At 41.0% G+C, this 20,181-nt stretch overlaps 1 protein-coding gene and 1 gene segment (V, D, J or C); one reads left to right on the top strand and one right to left on the bottom strand.

Moving 5' to 3' along the window:
* Window positions 1-2,081: 2,081 nt before the first annotated feature.
* On the bottom strand, window positions 2,082-8,513 carry LOC121721217 (alpha-N-acetylgalactosaminidase-like). Its single transcript, XM_042107957.1, has 9 exons — window positions 8,432-8,513; window positions 7,799-7,952; window positions 7,394-7,534; window positions 6,045-6,256; window positions 5,830-5,924; window positions 5,420-5,581; window positions 4,091-4,288; window positions 2,948-3,088; window positions 2,082-2,541 (listed from the first exon to the last, which is right to left on the bottom strand). Exons 2-9 carry the CDS (start codon window positions 7,948-7,950, stop codon window positions 2,320-2,322), a joined length of 1,323 nt encoding a protein of 440 aa, XP_041963891.1. The 5' UTR covers window positions 7,951-7,952; window positions 8,432-8,513; the 3' UTR covers window positions 2,082-2,319.
* A 2,445-nt stretch (window positions 8,514-10,958) lies between these two features.
* LOC121720863 overlaps window positions 10,959-20,181 on the top strand; it is a 31,126-nt gene continuing 21,903 nt past the window's right edge. The window contains 2 exon segments of the V gene segment in view: window positions 10,959-11,051; window positions 19,671-19,965. Coding sequence covers window positions 10,991-11,051; window positions 19,671-19,965 — 356 coding nt within the window.

Here is a 20,181-nt window from a genome sequence, read left to right on the forward strand (position 1 = left end):
GACCTCTGAGAGGGGACGTGGGAAAGACGTGGGTGGACATGGGCCGCTTCCCCTCCCCTCGGGGCTACTCAGGGCGCTGGGCCAACGAGAGGCCTCTCTCGGCCTGGTCGGACTGGGCCTCGCCGCTCCCACTCTCTCTCTCTCTCTCCCTCTCTCTCTCTCCCACTCTTTCTCTCTTTAGCTACCTCTTTCTTTCTCTCTCACTCCACCACTTCATCTCTCTCACTCTGACTACCTCTTACAGTATCTCTCTCTCTCATTATCTCTCTTTCAGTCTCTCACTCTCGCTTTACCTTTTCATCTGTCCCTCGCTCTCTCAATCTACCTCTTCATTACTTCCATCTCTCTCACATACTCGCTTCCTCTCTCGCCCTCTTTCCTTGTACCGGTATCTCTCTCTCTCTCTATATATATATATATATATATATATATATATATATATATATATATCTGTATATATATATATATATATATATATATATGTATATACATATATATATATATATATATATATATATATGTATATACATATATATATATATATATATATATATATATATATATCACTTCCTCTCCACCCCTTCACTAACCTGCTTTCATTCAAATGTTCAAGTCTTCCTACAAAGGCCAAATGGCATGGGGAAAAAAGTGTCATCCAAAAAAAAGGAAGGAAAAACCTTACTTCTTACCAAAGATTCTAGAGTAGAATCTTTGCTTCTTACTTACTGTTTACAAATGATATCAAGACCTCCTTCATGGTGTCCACTGTCCAGCTACCCGCAGCTGTGAGGTCACATTTGGAGGTTATGGCCACTCTCCTCTTAGCCTCTCTCACTCTTGGCCACTCCCCAACAGATGTCTCTGGGCAGCATCACTTGAGTTTGGTGTCATCCTGCTGGCCACCGAGCCTGACGCTCTCTTCTCTGTGTAGAATCTGGAACATGATGGACATGGAACATTGAACCAAGCCAGAGAGAGAGAGAGAGAGTAAGAGAGAGCGAGAGAGAGGAGGAGTGGGTATGAGAGGGGCTGGAAGAGAGATTGTACAAACCTAGAGATGAACTAGCTTTAATCTTACAAACAGACAGTCGGGAGACGGAAAAGACATTAATCATCTGATAATGGCAGAATCAGGAATTAACTTAATGTGTTCCCAACATGGTTTCCTACATCACTTACACAGCCTTGTCCAACCTTGCATATTCAAAGCCACATTGATTCATTGTGCAGTTTTTTCTTTACCAGTGTAATTTACAGTGTAGGTAAGACTCATTTTTTATCGTGCAAATCTTACCCATGATCTCGGGGAAGCTTACTCCACCAGTTAAGGAACGCAGCCAGGCCTAAATATGGCACCTTTCCTCAGATTCTTTTGCCATCTCATCACTGTGTGTATACGGTGATAGTACTCATTTTTACTTGGCCAGCAAGCATCCACGCCTTCACTCAAGGCTGCTTTTCTAAGTCTTCCCTTAGTGTTTAGCCCTTTCCCTCTTTGTCTGAGGGCTTTCTTGGTCACCATGACTTCTCCTGGCCCAATTAATCTTATCAGTGTTTTGACTGCCGGATCAGTCATAAGCAGCAAATGATTATTGCTTTGATGCCACTGCCAGACACAAGTTTGACACTTGTGTTACACTGGGGTTTAAAGGCAACAACACTGAAGTGAACAGACTTAGGGGGAAAAAAATCATATTCATAACAGGGGACCTCGCCGCGTGAAGATGAGATTGTAAATCTGAGAATACAACGTGATATGAGTCGTATGGGCAGCATGCCAGTGGATAACTGCCTGCAGCATGCTATACTGCCCCCCGGTGGCGGAGAACAGTGGTGCTTACAGGGAAACCTGTGCTCTTCAAAGGGACCGCAGCTAACAAAAGTGTGCCAAGTTGTTAAGTAAACAATGAATTCCTGTTCAGCCTTCACTCTTATCACATGTCTCTCCTTGAAGCTTGTCTTTGAGACGGTAAAACTGTTATTGTGACATAACATTAATTATTAGAGGGAAAAGAAAACGTTGTGTAATCCAGCCAAGAGCCAAGGCGGTACTCAGTGTGCAATATATGAACACAGCAATGTCATCAAACACAAGTTCACACTTTTCTTTTATTGTTATATACCAGCCATTACAATGAAAAAATAAAAATAACAATTATTTTATTATTAAAGAGTAAAAATGCAAGTGCAAGTGCTTCATTGAGGCAAAAACTAAATTGTTTCTGAAAAGTCAAGTCTATTTTTCCCATAATTTATACAGTGTCCACAAACAAGATCTCTTGAAAAAGAAAACTGAAAGTGGAATTCTGCTTTTTTCTCTCAAAGGAAAAAGTGACGCTCTCCTTCTGGCTGGTGGTGCTTTAATGAAGATATTCTGTACTTGCGCCGGACGTTGGGGTACCTCCCTGCTTCTCCAGTCGCCTCCTGGCGTGTGGCGGGGGCGACGTACCACATGACCACCCCGGAGGGGTTGATTGAGACTGTAAAGGGTGTGTCGTGCGACGGTAAAGTCATCCACGTCCCGGTGAAGACATCATATACCTGTAACACAACACGCACATACAAGCCATATCACTTACAGCACATCTCAGGCCACACACACACACACACACACACACACACCAACACACCAACACACACACACACACACACACACACACACCAACACACACACACACACACAGGCCACATTATCTACAAAAGCATTCATGAGTTACCATACACACAGTCCACTGACTAGAATGCTAGTTCAGTCATTCTCAGAAAAACAGTCAAATCAGTCCATCTCCACAGACAATCCACAATAAGCTTAAATACATATTTATCAGGCAAATCGACTTCCAAAACAATGCCACATATTTTTCATGCAATAGACAAATGGGCAAAATGTAAAGAGCTGAGGCAATTGAAGAAGCAGAGGACTTGGATAAAGGTGATCTGTACAGACATCATAGAGGCCGGCGGGGTAGTTGAATCTGGCCAGGCTGGTTTGGTAGCGATAAGGCATGTCTGAGCGACGGCTGAAAAACACCAGAGCACTGGTTGACCGAGCCAGAGGACGCCAGTACACCTCGATACGACTCTTCTCCTGATGATGGAGAGAGAAGGAGAGAAGAGAGAAAATATGCACATCCATGGAAACAGTCCCAATTCAAGAAGAAAGACAGAAAAGGAATACACGCAAAAAGTGTGATAATATTAATACTGAAATCGAAACATAAAGTAAAACAATCAGTGGCGTAACAACTTCACACCGGGCCCCGAGTGTGATTGCACCCTCTGCACCCCCCTATAGTTACACCAGTGAAAACAATGCTTTTCTCAGTCATCTCTATAGTGTTTATTAGGTTACTGCAACATGTCATGGTCTACAGCTGACTTCTCTCTTTCTCTCTCTTGAGCCAGACCCCTATTTGCAACACTGATGGCCACCATTCTAGCTTGCGGTCCCACTATAGCATATACAAGACAATCTATTAGAAAAGCTAATTCCATTTTTTCCTTGAGGTGTTACTCAGGCTGTCCACTGATACTTCTCAAAAAGCCCCTAGCCTACGGCTCCTCATTTCCTCCAAACTGTTGCGGTTCATTTTCCATGGCAAACTACTTACACGCCTACCATGAATCACACCCACAGACAGCCCTGATAAAAAAAATCCCCAGCAATGTACTTACCACTCCCACTGTCCACTCCCACACAACGATCACCTCTGGGGTTCCTACTACAATGCATCATACTGTACACACACTTTGAATGCCAGCCTACCAGCACCCATCACATTCCTCTGCTTACATATAGTATGGGTACATCAAATAATCTATATATGGGAGACAATGTCTATTGTGCTGTTGTGTATGGTGCTGTTGTGTATGTAAATAAAAATAACTGAATTGAATTGAAAGGAGAATGTAGCACTTAGATCGTCAAATTAAGAGGATCGTGTTAAAGGTTCCAGGTAGGAGTTCTAAAAACATGCAACTACTAATGTACTCACACTTGCATGGGACTACACAGCTACACCAGGACTGTCCATAATCCGATTATCTGCTCAAATAGAATGTGGTAAGATGCAAGAAGTGAATAAATTACCTGAAGCAGGCGTCTGCCTTGGATACCCAAAACATCCTGGTTGATGGCTATGATGGCTTTGTTCTGAAGAATGTCCCGGGCCTCGCTGGTCAGTGTCCGCAGGTCGTTGGACATAATGAGCGGGGCGGCCATGATGGCCCAGAGAGCCATCTGAGAACGGGATTGGTCAGGGCTGAGGCCGAAGTTGCCAATGATCAACTGAGGATGAGAGGAGACTAGTTAGACTCGGTCTCTCACCATAATATATTCCTGCTAAGGGGTCAAGCAGTCAGTGAGCAATGTGGACCTACATGTACTCCACATCCATTTTGTTTTTTATATTAGAGCTTTATTAACCAAACATGTTCGCTCGTACAAGGATTTTGGGTTCAGGCTGTTTTGGGTCACGCTCACATTTTTAAAACGCTGAACCGCAGAAAGGAGAGGAGAGGATGGCAAGGATGGGAGAGGAAATAAGAGGGGACGAGAAGAGATAAGAAGAAGAAATGGGAAGATATCAATAGCAGCAGAGAAGAGGGATGGTGGTAGTGTAGTGGCCAAGGCGCTGGGCTAGCATGCAGTAGCCTGAAAAGCTGCGGGGTCCAATACCTGGCTTTCACCACTGTGCCCTTGAACAAGGCACTTCACCCCGAGTTGCTCCGGGAACAATGGCCCTTGTAATATAATTTGACATATGTAAGTTGCTTTGGATAGAAGCAGCTGATAAACGTAAATGTAAATGTATGAAGAAGTATAAGTATAAGTATATATACTTTTTTGATCCCGTGAGGGAAATTTGGTCTCTGCATTTAACCCAATCGGTGAATTAGTGAAACACAAACAGCACACAGTGAACACACAGTGAGGTGAAGCATACACTAATCCTGGCGCAGTGAGCTGCCTGCTACAACGGCGGCGCTCGGAGAGCAGTGAGGGGTTAGGTGCCTTGCTCAAGGGCACTTCAGCCGCGGCCCACTGGTCAGGGCTCGAACCGGAAACCCTCCGGTTACAAGTCCAGAGTGCTAACCAGTGGGCCACGGCTGCCCCAGAAGAGCGAAGGCCGCAAAACTACTTAGAGAAACTAAGTAAATGAAGGATTCTTTGACATAAGCAAAGTTTGAGGTACACAATTATTATATAAAAAGTAATTGTTTCTAACAATTTAGAATTACTGTAGTTATAATTCCTTTTCAAACTGATTTCATGTATGTATGTATGTATGTATGTATGTATGTAAACAAGAACATTTCCTCTGAGAAAATGACGGCAAACTTTTGAACGGTAGTGTTTATGTAAACCAACTTGGCAGTGAGCCCATTTCTGATTATAGAGGACAGGAGCAGAACCAACCATGTCCGGATCGTTCCAGTGTCCCGGTCCAGCCATCGGCTGCAGCTGATCCTGGTTGCCAAAGAACCAGTCCACAATGCTGAGAACACTCTTCCATGAGTCCTCAATGTCGTCATAGTTACGCCACAGATTGCAGATTTCACCCAGGAGCGTGTAATTAATCTAACCACAGGAAGATACACAGATGACACAGTGATGATGGGTCTACACTGGTTTCAAACTGCAAGGTTTAAACAGGTCTCATCCTTCCATCATGGACACTCACAAACTGTGCTGGTTTTTTTTTAACTGAACTCAGCGTTCTTACCCTACTGTACAAACAACGACAAACATCAATAACCTAAAAGGTCAAAGGTTATTCCTTTCATGAGTCTAATTAACCTGAAACAACCAATTGCCTTGAGGCTTACATTTGGAGGAAGTCCACCTTGATAGGCTGGCCAGCTGCATGAGTAGCCAATGCGGCGCCCTGTTGCATTCAGAGCCTTTGACATGGCCGGGTACCCTATACGACATGATAAAAATCATCGCAATCAAAACTAATAGGCATATGAACTCATGTTTCATGCACTATGAACCTTTTTTTAACCTGTGATTCTAATTCATATCCAACAAGAAGTCTCACCTTTCTCTTGTTCCTTTGCGCTGGAGTAGCAGCCGTCGAATTTGAGGTAGTCCACTTTCCAGTTGGCAAACGTCTGCGCGTCAGTCTCAATCTTGTCGAGAGTGGTGCCAGGGTAGCCCCCACAGGTGTGCGTGCCAAAGTCCGCATAGATGCCCAGCTTAAGGCGCCGCTGATGGACATAGTGCGCCAGCTTAGCAATCCCTCCTGGAAACCTACGAATGAGCACATACGCAGAAAAAAGGCACAGGAACGTCAGGCAAGTCCAAAAAGCAAAGGGTTTCTGCAGCAGCACGGCCAAATGCATTTATATTCCCAAAAAAGGCAGAAGACATTCAAATTACATTCACAAAGCAATTCCGCTTAGGGCACCCAAAGGGCAGGCAGCAGCATTAATAGTTAACACAACACAACAGTGTGTATTATCAATCAATAACACCCCAACCCCCCACCCCAAAAAATAAATAACAAATTGGTAAATTAGTCTATGCACAACTTTGTTATTGCTGAACTCCAGATCAGCTACTGATCACTTCCCTTATTTGCTGGACAATGGCTCATTAAAAGGGTTCTCAAATGTTCCAAGGACCCCTCTGTGGGGGAGAAAATACTCCGTGGACCCTCTCATAATCGTGAAAAATTAAGCACATGCCATTTGTATTCTCTGAAGTTGTGGCCAGGGTCACTATCCTGTGTTTTCCGGCAAGTGTGTAATTTGATCTTTTGATAACTTTAGATTTTGCATCACTTGACTACATGGTCTGACTCTCAATTCTGACTCACAAACATTACTCCACGTTCATCAGCTAGCTAGTTGGCAAATAAACCATCTAAGCAGCAGTAGGAATGTTTTTTTTTTCGTTAACTGATTCAAGATACCAGTAACTGTTAATGTGGGTGGGAGCAAATGGACACAATTTAATTGTTTTATTGTTGAAAAGAGTCATCATCTGTAGATATTACATTTTAAGATGATAAACCACAACTTCATAATATAAAGCTAATTATTTTGCAGACTCCTTGGCTATGGGTTGCGGACCCCAATTTGAGAACCACTGTACTGTACACAAGCAAGCTTATTACTAACACCAGTTGTCCTGCTGATGTTGGTAGAGATTTTGCATGCCTTTTGGAAACTGTTTTTTTGTACCAGTTTTTGACAAAAAATCCTTACTGCTGATTCAGTGTGAAGTAGTGTGAGCAGTGTGTAGTATCTAACTTCTAGAACATTTCCCAAAAGGGTTGTTAAAACTAGAATAGAACTAGAAGTAGAACTAGAAGACTAGAATGCTCCAAATACATCTATCCTTCTGCTCAATGAGTCACAGGACTGGTCATAGTCTGGAGGGCACCTGTGCGGATCTGCCTGGAGTCGGCCATCTTTGTCTCGCTGCATGGAGGTCCAGCAGTCGTCGATCATGACATGGTCATAGCCCAGCTCCATCCAGCCATCCTCCGCCAACCTGTCGGCCATGTCCATAAAGAGGCCCTCACTGAGGCACAGCAGAGAAGAAGAAAAGCGGTGAGGAAAAACAAACAGCCTCAGAGTCAAGTTTATATTTTCATATTTTCATGTGGAAGAGGAATAGGTTGGCCCTAAAGAAATCACAGAAGACATATGTCTGGAAAAAATATTGCATAGCCCTCTTATCGGATAAAGGTCCATCACTTAACAATCACCATAAAATGATGTACCCCTATGACAAAACAGGGTTTAGGCTGATCTATTGCCTCAGTCCATCATCTCCATAGGCTACCTGATGCAGTTCTTGGGGTCGTTCTCACAATCCACATTGCAGCGGAAGCGTTCCCAGGCCATCCAGCCCATTGGTGGGGTCCTCATCAAGCCATTCTCTAGTGCTGAACTGGCTACGGCAAATGCCAGCAAGAAAATCCCAGTTGAGACCATCTCTGTGAGGTGGGAAACAACATGATTATCAATATCTTCATAGTGATTCTGTTGTATAAATATAATTTTTCTTTACTAACACAGCCATTTTCTCAATATCTTAACCTGGCTGCTGAGCTTGACAGTTGCTCAGTCGTTAACAGAAATGGTGACAGACAATGCCACAGGAAACAAATTATTTTGCAAATCTAATACACTATAAACAACAGCCAAACACAATAACCTGCTATTTCCATGATAGCATGCAGGACATTAACAGGTGCATGCGGAAACCCACTCGTGTCTGTCACATGACGTTAAGGAAAACAGAACTCTACTAGTCTGCAGCAGACTAGTTAAGAAATGTTATACAGACAGAATTAGGCTACGGTTATTTTAAGTCAACGATGTTTTGCTTAATAAGACAATTACACATTGCCTTAGTAAGCTTAAAGTACTCTATTTTCTGGACAGTAATTATTCTGTGACTAATGTTTCTTACCTGAGAGTCCGTACTCCAGTCAACGCCAGCACTTCCTTGAATTTTCACCTTCAATCACATGACAATTTTCGGTGGTCATGTGCACACAATAGGGAAGTGCCACACTTTGTGCTATACGGGCGCAGATTTTTCCATGTATTTTTATCACCAGTTATTTGTAAGCACATGCATCATGTTTTATTAACTTGATTTAATATAATTACATTGTTTATTGTGTATATTTGGTTTTTCAATTTATCGATACATCCTTAGGCTTCCCCTGAGTTGGAGAAGCGCCTATCCTGTTTGGAAAAGCGACTTTCCTAACCCAGTGACCACAAGGTGGTGCTGCGAGTCACCTTATTTGTTTTTGTCTTGAATAGAGCATTTTACCTCAGCAGTATGAAACCACCACTTTTATTGACTCTGTCAGGTTACTATACATATATTAATTTAAAAAAAAAGTGTTGTCATAGATTGAATTTGTTGTAGTATCCTACTCTCTAGTGTCCTTAGCCTACATTTAATGGGGGACATTTTTCAAGCCCTGTCTGACCCCATCTCCCTGGCAAAATAGTAACATTAGAATATTATTTTTGCATTTTGGTTCCATGTTTCATTTCCTGTCTCTTTATGACTCCTAAGTTTGAGCATGGCTATTTTGCTTTGAATCTATGATCTTCCTTGTCAAAAAGAAAAGCATTATTAAAGATAGGCACACAAAAAAACAAATTCCCTCCTGTTCATCACGCCCCACCTTTCATGTCTATATTCCCCATGGGGCCCGCCCCACACTTTGAGAACCACTGTTTTAAGTTATGCTCAGGCGTGTAGTGTGTGTAGTGTGTGTAGTAGTGCATTACTTGGCAGCATCTCATACTCAGCACATGTAAAGCCACTCAGCCGTGGCGAGGGTGTTTCAGACACCTGCAGCCACACTGCTCCTCTGTGGCCTGGGGGGAATGTGAGAGGCCTCGGGGGAACTTGTCTTGATTTGCATGTACAGAGATAGCAGCTGCTCAGCACAGCAGAGGAGTGACTGGAAATCTCAGTGGTGCACCATATGTTTCTGTGACAACAAAACTGCAATATTCAAATCTCAACGGAAAATGAGCATTTGATAAATCTCACACATAGGCCCTAATCCATAGTTGGCTTATGAAATCATGAAATGTCCAAGTAGGCCTATGCTTTATGTTTATCTTTTAACCTATTTGATATATTTTAAAAATATTTTATATTTTATAGCCTATAATTTTACTCTAATTCAAGATTTGCTTGTTTACCTTTAAAGCAAGGGTTAAAAACTTGTTGACATTATCGTTTTTCTCAGTCTCTTTGGTGCATTTCTCGAATTATCATTAACATTTGCACAACAGTCCTCAAAACTGAGGGGGGGGGGGGGTGATTGCAAGAGACTGGATGTTTCAGCATTTGTCCTGTACTGTACCATTTGTACTGCAACTTGTTGACAGACATTGTTACAGTATAAATAAGCCAAAGCCTTTTACAGGATTGTGCGAAGGAAAAATTATAAATGTACAGTAAAAAATAGGAAACACCCCTTATAACAACTAGTAATAACAACACTTTTGCATGTAATATTTTTGACTATTCAGCATGGAACCAGAACACTGCATTTTGACCAACATGACAGAAGCAATTGAAAATGTAAAAAACAGCCAACATTTATACTCACTGTTTCACTGTTGCATAAGATTAGGAGAAATTGCTTTTATGAAGTGCACAAGAGATAAGATGATATGGAGTTTGAACAAGCAGTTTTAAGAATTTCAATTCTGATCTGAGATATGCACCAAAGTGACTGAGAAAAACTGTAACTTGTGCATTAATTAAAGTACAGGTATCAGTAATCAAACGAACAGTCGTCATTGAATGAGGTTTGGAGAGGGATGAATCCTAAAACAAGATGAAGAATAAGGTAGGTATTAGCAGACACTTTTATCCAGAGCAACATATAGTATCTTACTGCGGTCAGGACTCTAATCCTAACTGCTGCACCACCACATCCCACAATATAACAACACAATAGGCAATGAAAGCAAAAGAATGTTCCATTCTCATAATGAAGATGTTTAGATACTTTATCATGTCTGTTGCACAGAAATGTAATAAGCAAAAGTCACCTACCACTCCTAGATGTGCTGTCTCTGGATGTGTGCTACGTACATTTTGGTACCGATAATAGCTGGTTTATCAAAATGATGTATATTTATCTCATATTGTCATAGTATAACATTTTTAGGATTTTATTCCAAAAAGTTCCTAAAAGTTCTTTATCCCTTTGATAAGGACCTTTGATCTTTGAAACATTTTTTTTAAATATTTATTTATAATAAATTGTGAAACATGCATTTTGTGGAAGATAAACATGACTCACTTTCTTTCATGCACTTTGATATGAAACCAAAGTTCAAATGAAATCTAGTTTCAGAGGTGTTCACATTCTGCTGCCTTCATTTGAATACAGGCTTATCTCTTTTCTTTAAAACAGTCACCCTCTGCATATACACAATGCAGCTGCCCTCCCTAGAAAACAAACTTTAATTTGTCAAGAGCATGGTATACAAAATGCATCTCTCATATCAGGTGTTATCTATCCTAAGTCTTTGGATTAGAGGTGAGTTTAAAATTTTATAATGCTGCAGTGATGATGTTTTACCTACATTAGCATGTAAAAAACTGATAAAATTAGATTCCTCAAATCTATTCTGTAACATTTATATACCAGGTTCTGTGGGAATCATCACAGTAGATCAGTCTCCTGCTGTCATCAATGCCCAGCCTCAGGACACAGTGAAGATCCTTTGTCGAGCTTCACAGGATATTGGAAATGATATGGAGCTGTACCAATTTAAACCTGGACAACCACCCAAACACCTCATCCATGACAGTACCAGTAGAATGTCTGGCACTCCTGAGCGGTTCAGCGGGTCCTACAGTGGGGCTCTGACCACCTTCACCATCAGTGGTGTACAGATAGAGGATGAGGCTGAGTACCACTGCGCTCACAGTGAAGAGTTGCCAGTCACACAGTGAAATATCATCGTACAAAAACCTCCTGCTCCTCTTTCAGCTTCACTGATCATGACAGTTTTTTCATGAATGAAGTGCCACCTCCAGACAGCTGCAACAAAACCACTTTGTTAGTACTTCATAAGAAACAGACTTTTGTTGAATAGATTTGTACTCACCCAACCATTACTATGGTACCCATAATGCCCACTACTTGTGCATGTATCGGGTATGGGGTAACATATTATTATCCATTATTATCAACTATTATCCATTATGCTGGTTAGCATCTTTTTTTATGATATTAAATCATATGTTACATGTCTCATCTGGTAAGTGGATGTGCCAATCCTAAGGTGAATGGGCAAGTGCAAAAGAGTGCAAAAGCAGCAGTTGTCCACAAATCAATTAATGACATGATATAACTAATACCCCAGCAGAAATGCACTCAACTTAATTTCTTAAAGGTCACTTATTTTACCCCTTTTTTCCACAATTTAAAATAGTTTCTTGAGCTATTAATAACACATCTGTGTCATACTTGAAATGCTTAAAAAAACAAAAGGAAGAAGCACCACAACTCTCCTGTCTAGAGCCCTGTTCAGTGTGTGCCACCCTGTTTGTGTGCCTGTTCCTTTACAAACACAAACATATTGCACAATGGCTGTTAAGGTTTCATTTCTATCCGCCATGATGTTCAATATATTGTTGTCATCCATCCATTAAAGAATAATTCAAGTATATCTTCTTTATTTGTTGGTTTAGCCTACATCTCACAGCACTGGCATAACATCAGTACCCGAGGGAGCGGTAACACATTCTCAGTACGAAGTTCTTACATTCACTTAACTCAAGTCAAAATAAAAGTCCCATTTGTTCACACATGCGCACAACGAACTCTTGCACATTTTGGCATACAACAGGCAGTAGCATAATATAAAATACAAAATAATAATAAGCAACATAACATAATATACATTTTTATGATTAACGAGAACATATAACTCAACACCCCCACTTGTTCTCATCATCTTAAGCCATGTACAATGTCATCACCAATATTTAGTTCCCAAACAGAAAACCTTTGAACTTTAGAATTTTAATTTTTGATACAGATTTTGTCAAAATGTCTGCCACCATGTCTTCTGTTGGGCAGTACACAATATGTATTCTTGCCTCACTGACAGCATCACGGATAAAGTGATATTTCACATCAATGTGCTTAGATCTTGATCTATTCACTGGATTTCTACTCGGCCCCCTGATTATCACCATACATCGTGGTGCAATTGTAAACACTACTGTCCATGCTATTTAGCAGTTGAGTCAGGTACATGCTTTCCTGAGTAGTGTTTGCTAGACCAATGTATTCAGCTTCGCAGGTTGACAGTGCCACTGTCGGCTGTTTCTTAGACTTCCATGAAATAGCAGGGCCTTGTTCTGTCAGGCTGAAACAGTATCCTGAAGTGCTACGCCTATCTTCTACAGAAGATGCCCAGTCAGAATCACTGAATGCTATTAGACTTAAAGTCTTGTCTGTTTTCTTGAAACACAGCTCATAGTCAGCTGTACCTTTTAGGTATCTCAGAACATGTTTAGCAGCTACTAAGTCATGTGTTTTAGGCTTTGCAAGGGTTTGTGACAGTTTACTGACTATCCAGCTAATGTCTGGTCTGGTACAGGTCATTGCATAGATCAAGCTTCCAACAAGTTCACGGTATTCTTTGGGGTTCTCAATCTCGTTATTGTTTTCTTCCTCATTTCTATTACACTCCACTTTTAGCTCACATGGGGTAGCTTTTGGTTTACAGTTTGACATTCCAAACCTTTCAAGCATTTTGAGAATGTACCTTTTCTGATTCATTTTAATTTCTCCCTCTTTTTGCTCAAACTGAATCCCCAAAAAATAAGATATTTTCCCTAGATCCTTCATGTTAAATTTAGACTTCATTATTTCTTTAAAGCTGTTGAGCTGATCCTCACTGCTTACTGCAATTATCAAATCATCTACCCAGATGATCACTATGATTGTCTCATTTTCAATCTGATTTCTATACACACAGTGATCAGACTGATTTCTCTCAAAGTTGTTTTGTTCCAAATGATCATTTAAAAGTTCGTACCAGTTTCTTCCAGACTGTTTTAAGCCATACAGAGATTTCCTCAACTTGCATACTAACTTGTTTCCTGTGTCAGATGTCTCTTCAAAACCCTCTGGTTGTTCTAAGTATATGTCTTCCTCTATTGGAGCATGTAAATATGCTGTTTTTACGTCCATCTGATGAACCAAGAAGTTGTTCTGAGCGGCTATTTGCATTAATGCCCGTACTGAGGTGAGATTTGCTGTAGGAGCAAATGTCTCATGGTAGTCTATGCCTTCAGTTTGGTTGTATCCCTTTGCAACATACCTAGCCTTGAAGATTTTTCCTGTTTCTGCATTTTCTTTAAGGGCATATACCCATCTTCCCCCTACTGTCTTTCTGCCTTCTGGTAGAGTTGTCAATTCAAATGTGTCATTTTCTTTAAGTGAGTCCATCTCTTCCTTCATAGCATGTTCCCATCCGGGAGCCTCAGGTGACATAAGGGCCTCTCTATAGGTTTGGGGGACTCTACACACTGCCCTGTAACAATGTCATCACCTTTGGAGTGTGTCAGGTAATCTTGTAAATACTTTGGGGCTCTCTTTTCTCTTTTCGAGTGGTAATGTTTTTGACTAGCCGTGGCTGTTGGACCTGTACTGTTTTTGTTGTCTTCTCTGTCTACTTTTTCCACAGTTCCATCATGTTCTGACACCTCTGTAATTATCTGTATCAATACTCTCCATGTTTCCATCTAGGACCTGGTTCTCTGTGCTTTCCTCACTTTGTGGGGCATCATCACTGTTCTCACTATTATGTGTCCTGTCTCTGTAACCTTGGATTTCTAAACCATCTTCATCGGTTTGTGTCTGCTGTTCTGCACTGCTCTTCCTAATGAATTTCACCAATCTATGTTTTGACACCTTTCCTGTCTGTGGATTGTATACCAGATAAGCTGGGCTATTTTTACTATACCCCACAAATATTCCCTTCTCACATCTAGGGTCCAATTTCTTATGATTGTGTTTGTACGCATAGCATTCTGATCCAAAAACCCACATTTTAGAAAGGTCTGGCTTTCTTCCTGTCAACATGAAGTATGGAGTATTCTTAATTCTGTCATTATAGCATCTGTTTCGGATGTGAGTTGCAGTTTGAACAGCATAAGGCCACAGAACCTTTGGTAATCCCTTCTCAATTAACAGACACCTTCCCATTTCAAAGATGGTTCGCCATTGTCTCTCAGCTGTACCATTTTGATGAGGAGAGTACGGAGATGATGTGTCATGTCTTATACCCTTTTCTCGTAAAAGTGACAGAAATGCATTGCCTGTGTATTCTGTGCCATTGTCTGATCTTATGCATTTGACTCTACCGTATGGTGCACTGTCCGCAAGGAACTTTTCTGTCGCTAGAGTAGGGTCACTCTTGTTCTTAAGGAAGTAAACAGATAGTGCCCCTGAAAAATCATCTGTGAATGAAATTGCGTACTTATAGCCATCTTGAGAAGTTGGTTCAATGGGACCTGCTAAGTCAGTGTGTACCAACTCTAGGGCCTCACCAGCTTTTGTGTCGGTTTTCCTATTTCTGCTGTTGATGAACTTTCCCTCAGTACAAACATTACAGTCTAGTTTGGTATTACCTGTGATTTCCATACCCTCTACCACTTCAGGTAATTTCAACACATCACTAACATTACAATGTCCCATGATCTCATGCCATGTTTTAACATCACAAGTTAGACTCACTTTGTCCCTGGACATCATATCAGTAACTGATGCATCAACACATTGTTCGTTGTTATTTACCGTTTTCAGATAGTACAGTCTCTCATGCTCTTCTATGCGGAACACAGCTCCATCCTTGCTTATCAGTTCATTCTGTCCTTCCTGGAAGATCACCTTGGCCCCATCTGTTGTAGCAGCCTGAACGGAGATTATGCTCTGTGGGTATGATGGTATGAACAAGGCCTTCTTTAGAGTGATCCTGACACATTTCCCTTCCACGTCCAGCAGCAACACCTCTGCGTCACCCCGCTTTAATGCCACGTTGTTCATCCTGGCTCCATCCGCCAGCTCCATTTAGTGTGACTTTGGGTCGAAACTCTCATCAAATTTCGTGAAATCGTTCTTCTCCGTTATAGTGTTGTCACGATACCAAAATTATGACTTCGATACGATACCTGCCATAAATATCACGATGCTCGATACTGAAACGATACTACGGCGAAATCCTAAGATATCTGGAAAAGAAAGGACTCATACCTCCTCCGAGTGTATTGAGTCATTTGTGTTGAATTCGGTACACTTTTGTAGTGTGCAGGTCAATTCTGGGTTCTAAACTTCCTACATAATTATTATTTTTATAGTCATTAAAATAGTAGGCCTACTTTGTGTGATTAAGTCTTTTATTTTTTGTTATAGTTCATTTACATTGTGTTGTGTTTTGCCAATAAAGTAGCTTTAAATAGCCAAACTAGGCTAGATCAAGGCCAGTGTTGAAATTACTGCATGCAAATCACTGAATGCTATGCCATCTGATGTACAGTATAGGCTTCCCTAGGCCTTCCCGTGTTCATGGGATTTCTTTGACAGTTGCAAAGGGAAAAATGTGAGGATAGTCTTCTTTGCGCCCAGTGTACAAGTACGACGTTCCAACCACTCAGGTCTTCGTCAGATAGGCCTACACCATTACCTGTTGCAATATGTCTGTGTGCATTCCTACATTAGCCTACGTCTATTTCTTTGATAACATGATTTGCTACAACGTAACAATAAGCCGCTATTATTATTAGGACTCAACACGCTTTGGTGGTATTATATGCTGTGGGCTTTAATTAGCGCATTTCGGGTAGCCTATCCTACATCTGGGCAATACTTATTGAACAAATTGCAGTCTACATGCCATGACAAATATTACCAGTAGTACTGACCGAACATGAAATAGATTGTTTACAAGTTATGGTAATGTTATTCTGGCGTGAACATTGAGCTTTCATCACGTTTGCACCCTGATTACAGCTCGTTATGTCTCGTCAAAATTCATTGATGAAGGAAGGTTCGCTTTATCCCAGAGAACCTTACTCGTTTCACTTAGGCTAGACTAAAACAGAAGAGAAGAACTTGGCACTAACCATGTAGTCGTGTTTTCTATAGCATATTCGTTTACCTGCCGTTCTTTGAACAAAAATGTTGGGATATGTCTGCGAGGTGTTTAGCCAAGTTCCATGCGTAGCCTACTGCTTTTAAATGACTTTGAAACATATTTCACAAACGGGCCTCTGTGTACCTGATGGCTTACCTTCACTATTCGCGATGTATCCGAAATAGTTGCAGATTTTATCCACAAGGCCGAGGACGGTCGGCAAAGAACTACTGTATGTTGACGTTGGCTGCGCACTCACTCACTCAGAGCTGCCTGCTTGACACGCCTAGATGAATGCAAGGAGCAATGAGAGCAGCAGTTCACGCAGACACAGAACGTTTATTTTAAAAAAGTATCGATTCTAAAAACGTCGGAAATCGTATCGTTTTTTGCGTGAAGGCATCGTGATAACTTTTTAGTATCGATACACCGTGCAACACTACTCCGTTAAGATGTGGAATGTTGCACCGCAGTCTACCATTAGTCCATTTCTCGTGATATTGTCTGGTAGAAATGTTTGGCTGACTTTGAACACAAATGTTTGTTCTTTCTCCTCTTGTTTTTCTGCAGCCTGCTTTGCTTCATCTTTGTACCCTTTGTGCTTCATGTTTTTTCCTGCGGCATGTCTCGTCAGTGTGTGTTGAACTTTTATGGCAGCTGCACCACTTAGGTACGCCTTTTTGGCGGCAATCGCGGGCAATATGACCACATCCGTAGCAGGTCACGGATGCTATGTGCACTTTCATCACATTGTCAGATATGTGTTTATCATCAAATTTTTCTGTCTCTTCATAGCTTCTTAGTTTGCTTTTGAACTGGGTGAAAGTAAATTCTTCACTACTCTGTGTAGTATGGATAGCAGCTTATCAGTCCATCACTTATTACTTCTTTTGCGCTTCTTAGGGAAGTCACCGCTTTCTCAGCTCGGATAATGTAGTCTGTTATCGTCTCGTCACACTCCTTCTTTAACGAAGTCAGTTCAGTGTATAGGGCGATAATTCTAGGCTTACCCTGACTGGCGTAGTGACTTCGAAGTATTTGCAGAGCTTTCCTGCCGTCATCAGTCGCCTCTCGCATTACCAGTGACAGGCTTTTATCGTTGAGAAACTGGATTAGTTCTGCGTAGCACAACTCATTCTTTTCCTTGTCTATATCCCGGGTAGACAGTATTGTTTCTTTTAAACCCATTGTTCTCAGATGACCAAGAAATTTTACTTCCAATAGTTCGTAGTTATTTTCGTCTCCGTCGAAGACTAGCCTCTGCCATCTTCCTCCTGTAGCATTGGCGCACCTGGGCCCATAACCTGTTAAGGTTTCATTTCTATCCGCCATGATGTTCAATATATTGTTGTCATCCATCCATTAAAGAATAATTCAAGTATATCTTCTTTATATTATTTATTTGTTGGTTTAGCCTGCACTGGCATAACATCAGTACCCGAGGGAGCGGTAACACATTCTCAGTACGAAGTTCTTACATTCACTTAACTCAAGTCAAAATAAAAGTCCCAACTCTTGCACATTTTGGCATACAACAAGCAGTAGCATAATATAAAATACAAAATAATAATAAGCAACATAACATAATATACATTTTTATGATTAATGAGAACATATAACTCAACAATGGCTTTGCTTCAACATTTTGGTAACAGGTCCCAAACTTGTGGGATGCAAGCAAATTTTTGCACATTCTTGTAATGAGCAGACACTTGGTCCAAATAAATAAAATTGAGGTGTTTTTATTCAACAAGCTTCCATGGCATCGTGTTGGGAGAGGGTTATGTTATTTTGGTGGTTTTTACATTGGTAGCTCTCAGACACCTATATACAGTCACATTACAATGTTAAGTATAAGTAAGTAAGTATAAGTATATATACTCTTTTCATCCCGTGAGGGAAATTTGGTCTCTGCATTTAACCCAATCCGTGAATTAGTGAAACACAGCACACAGTGAGGTGAAGCACACACTAATCCCGGCGCAGTGAGCTGCCTACAACCACAGCGGCGCTCGGGGAGCAGTGAGGGGTTAGGTGCCTTGCTCAAGGGCACTTCAGCCACGGTCCACTGGTCGGGGCTCGAACCAGCACACCCATGCTAAAGTTGGCTAAAAAGAGGAATAAAAATTCATCTTTTGGAAATTGATCTTAATGCCTTAATTAAAAAATAGTAACAATCCAACCTTTAAGGACATCAATTTTCTTTGTGAATGAATAACATATCGTAAAAAAATAAAATGTTCTTCCTTCCATAAGTAAGCACACCCATGTTAAATTCCCACAGAGGCAGGCAGATTTTTATTTGTAAAGGCTAGTTATTTCATGACCATTCCTAGAGATTGCCATGGGGTTACATCATCTCTCAATGCAAATCAAACCAGCTATAGCTAACTGAAATAAAACCATGCCAATCTCTAGGTATGGTGAAGGGTATGTGATGATGTGGGCTATTTTAATTCCATTTTAGTCAACTTTATCATGGGTGTGCTAATATTGTAACATGACATGCACAAACACACTGAAAAGGTGTGATTTTATATAACATGACGGGCAGGTGCTGGGCAGAGAAATGGTAGGTTCGCTTAGAAGATGTTTCTTTCATGTAATGACTTCAGAAAAATATTGTGTTTAATGTAAACTATTTCTCTAATATAAAAATAAGTTGGATATTGCATGTCTAAAATATATTTGGCAACCACGTTGAGGGAGTTTCCGACTCTTGAGTTCTTTCCCATCAGACAGACCTCTAACTCTCATTTGCATTTAAATCCACCTCATGTCTTTAAAAATTGCTCTCCCCAACACACACACACATGAAACAACATAGAATTGAACTGAACGATTTCTCAGAGCTACAGCCACCATCATGGGCCCAGCACACAAGACCATAACTCTTTTAACCCTCTGGATAACAGGCAAGTTTAAGTTCTGTCAAGGTTTAGATAGGTGTCTTCCTCTCAATTTGTAACCATTTGTCTGATATTCCTTCTGTGTCCTCTCAGGTTCTGTGGGGATCATCACAGTAGATCAGTCTCCTGCTGTTGTCAATGCCCAGCCTCAGGACACTGTGCAGATCATGTGTAAAGCTTCTGAAGTCATTGACCATGATATGGAGCTGTTTCAAGTCAAACCAGGGCAACCACCCAAACTCCTCATTTACAGCAGCAAGTACATGTTCTCTGGCACCCCGAGTCGTTTCAGTGGCTCCTACACTGGGACTGACTACACCTTCACCATCAGTGGCGTTCAGATAGAGGATGAGGCCGTGTACTACTGCCAGCAGAGTGAAAACTTCCCGTTCACACAGTGAAATATCGCCGTACTAAAACCTCTGAGTACTTTCATGCTTCAGTGATCACTTCAGTCTTAATATGAACCTACACACACACACACACACACTCACACTCACTCTCCACACATCCTAAATGTTCAACACATTTATTTATAACATATATTTATATGAATCCAACATAATTAACACATTACACAAATTAAACTATGGAGGTGCAAATA

The sequence above is a fragment of the Alosa sapidissima genome, chromosome 10 (assembly GCF_018492685.1).
Source record: "Alosa sapidissima isolate fAloSap1 chromosome 10, fAloSap1.pri, whole genome shotgun sequence".
Taxonomy (NCBI): Eukaryota; Metazoa; Chordata; class Actinopteri; order Clupeiformes; family Clupeidae; genus Alosa; species Alosa sapidissima.

Bases quoted from the DNA above. Each gene is read 5' to 3' on its own strand.
- LOC121721217 (XM_042107957.1), bottom strand. From the start codon at position 7,950: ATGGTCTCAACTGGGATTTTCTTGCTGGCATTTGCCGTAGCCAGTTCA. The intron at 5,582-5,829 runs GTAAGCCTCAAG...TCCTGTGGTTAG, and splicing joins AAGGTGGACTTCCTCCAAAT to ATTAATTACACGCTCCTGGG. The intron at 4,289-5,419 runs GTTGGTTCTGCT...TCTCATCCTCAG, and splicing joins ACTGGAACGATCCGGACATG to TTGATCATTGGCAACTTCGG.